This window comes from Monopterus albus, unplaced genomic scaffold (genome assembly GCF_001952655.1).
Source record: "Monopterus albus unplaced genomic scaffold, M_albus_1.0 scaffold194.1, whole genome shotgun sequence".
In the NCBI taxonomy this organism is placed as follows: domain Eukaryota; kingdom Metazoa; phylum Chordata; class Actinopteri; order Synbranchiformes; family Synbranchidae; genus Monopterus; species Monopterus albus.
Window position 1 is genome coordinate 488,469 of NW_018128074.1, and position 2,448 is coordinate 490,916.

At 42.0% G+C, this 2,448-nt stretch overlaps 1 protein-coding gene across 2 annotated transcripts in view; it reads left to right on the forward strand.

The window, feature by feature from the left end:
- tmdd1 (transmembrane and death domain 1) overlaps positions 1–1,277 on the forward strand; it is a 3,044-nt gene extending 1,767 nt beyond the window's left edge. For both annotated transcript variants that reach the window (XM_020617816.1, XM_020617818.1), the window contains exons 4-5: positions 316–459; positions 927–1,277. In XM_020617816.1, coding sequence (XP_020473472.1) covers positions 316–459; positions 927–1,141 — 359 coding nt within the window. In that variant the 3' untranslated portion in view covers positions 1,142–1,277. The remainder of the gene's footprint in view (positions 1–315; positions 460–926) is intronic.
- Positions 1,278–2,448: the final 1,171 nt, after the last annotated feature.

Below are 2,448 nucleotides of genomic sequence, written 5' to 3' on the forward strand. Positions count from 1 at the left end.
AGGACAGGAAGGGAAGAAAATGGTTATACGGGGGGGGGGGGGGCTTTGATGGAAAAAAAAACTGTATGAATGCAGAATCCAGCAATTATTCTACACTTGATTGCAGTTCTGCTGTTCTACTAATATGTGGAAATCACTGGTTGTTTTTGTTTTATTCTGAAGGACAGCAGTTGCTCTCCTGCCAGAACTATATCTGGGACAAGAAACAACAAAAACAACAATTCCATTCAAACGCACAGCCTTTGATAGAAGGGAATATGTACACTTGTAGGAGTTGAAGTGACAGAGAAAACTTTTATGTTTGTGCTTTTACAGAAGTGGGGCAGAACATCAACCAGGACAAAATCTTGAGTCTGAAACGTTATGTTGAAGATTATCACAGATATGTGCAGTCTTTAAACATACCATCAATCCAATCTGATGAAAAAGACCACCAGCACGCAGCCCGAAAAAGAACAGGTATGACCACTCACATCACTGTGGTACATTATATATTAGAATCACTGATGAAGAGCTGACTCTTCACATGTGCAGCCGTGTCTAAGCCCAGATATCTTGGGCTACTGATGTCAAGAAGAGATTTTTGGGTTATCCCTCTGGTGACTGTCTGAATGACAAATGATATAATGTTTCACTGAACCTTGAATCTATTAAGTGTTTAGATGAGATGTCGGATTAGATTCAGTGGCTGCGGGCACGCTTCCAACTCATTACTTCTCAACACCAACACTCTCACTAAACGTAGAGCATTTCCCAAGACACCAAGAAATTCAAAAATGTAATTATCACCTGTCCATTGTTTTGAGTCTCCTGGGTGCTTTACTCAAGTTCAAATTTGACAAAAATGCTCCCCCCTGTCCTTTGAGATGGTAAATGTGTCTGTCCTGTTTGTGCTGTGTGTGAATGTGTGTTTGTGTGTGTATTAGTAAGGGATCTGACCTGGAATGACCTGGATTTGATTGTGAAGCGGGCACCTGTCCCTCCGTACCAGAAGGGGCCTTTGCATGTAGCTCTGCCGCTCTTGTACGGCATCCTTCTGGGCTTTGGAGGCACGTTGCTCGCTGGGGTCTTTACCCTCCTCGTCATCATCCACATCTCCCACAGAAACCAGCAGAGCCATCACCAGCAGTTCCAACCATAACCTCCTTGCTGGGGATGTGATGTTGGAATATGTATCTTCAGATTAGCATTTTATGGATTTAAATTGCCAAGGAAGCTGTAAAAATAAACAACCACATCTGGCATTCATACATGAATAAAGACAAAGCTGATCATTTGCTTTTCGGATGCTTCTCTTTAATCGAGGATTTAAATTGTCTAAACCTTTGGCTACAGTGAGCAGCAAAACCAACAGAGAAACTCGGTATCACTTCCATCACACCATGACTAATTATGACAAATATGACAAGAATAATGCAGTTTCAGATAAAGTCATTTTCCACGCTGTGTACTGCTAGACTGGTAAGCACTATTGTCTTGCCAGTGGGTAGATGACTAATGGTGTGACAGATGCACTGGAACCCAGCCCTCACAACAAAGGTTGTTCCGGTGTTACTGTGATACTGATGCCACTTTCCATTTCCCCTCCAAGTGACGGCAACGTGCCCGTCTGGCATCGAGCACCAACTAATTATCCAGCTTCGCGCCTGCTTCCCCGGGAGCCTGCCGATACCTCCACAGGCAATCCAAAAGACTAATAACAATGACAATGCTAGCAGACAATGGAGCACACTTGGTTGTGATGGCAGCTTCTGTTGGGTGATAGAAGCCAAACAGAGAACACAGAGTTATATTTTCTGAAGGTGTGAAGCAGTGAGAATGGTTAGCCAGCTGAAATAGCCTAATATGACAAGCTGCAGCGGAACAGGTCCAAAACCTGGCATCGTAAAGCAAACAGAATAAAAATGGTAATGTTAGAAGATTCAAATTAACTTTGCTGACGTGTGGTTTTTAATTAAGAAAAGCATTTGCTCACAACCAGGCTATTTTCACTTTCTCTGTTGAGACAAACAGTTTCATAATAGCAAGGCAGAAATGGCACTGGAGTATTTCGAGCTTCTTGTTCCCACTTTCTTACACTCTTCCTGCTTTCACCCTCGCAACTGAAGTAATTACTTCATTATAGAAATCTGGCCTAATGTGCTTCAGGAGGGAGACAGTTTGGATTAACAATGGCACTAAGCAGCAATTACAGACAATTAGTTCATAAATCAACATTTAAATAAATTATAGTGCCAAGCAGAAGTGTATGAGAAATGCTCTAAAAGGCCAAAGGGGCGTGGATGTGAGTTTTGACTAGTGAATGGTAGACGACGCCTCATAAAGCTTTTGGGCTTTCTTTCTATCTATGCCCAAAAAATAAATGTAAATAAAAATAAAAAGATTTGAAAACGCTAAGAAAGTGACATGTGGTGGCTTGTAAAACGTACAGCAGCTCCTCAAGTCTGA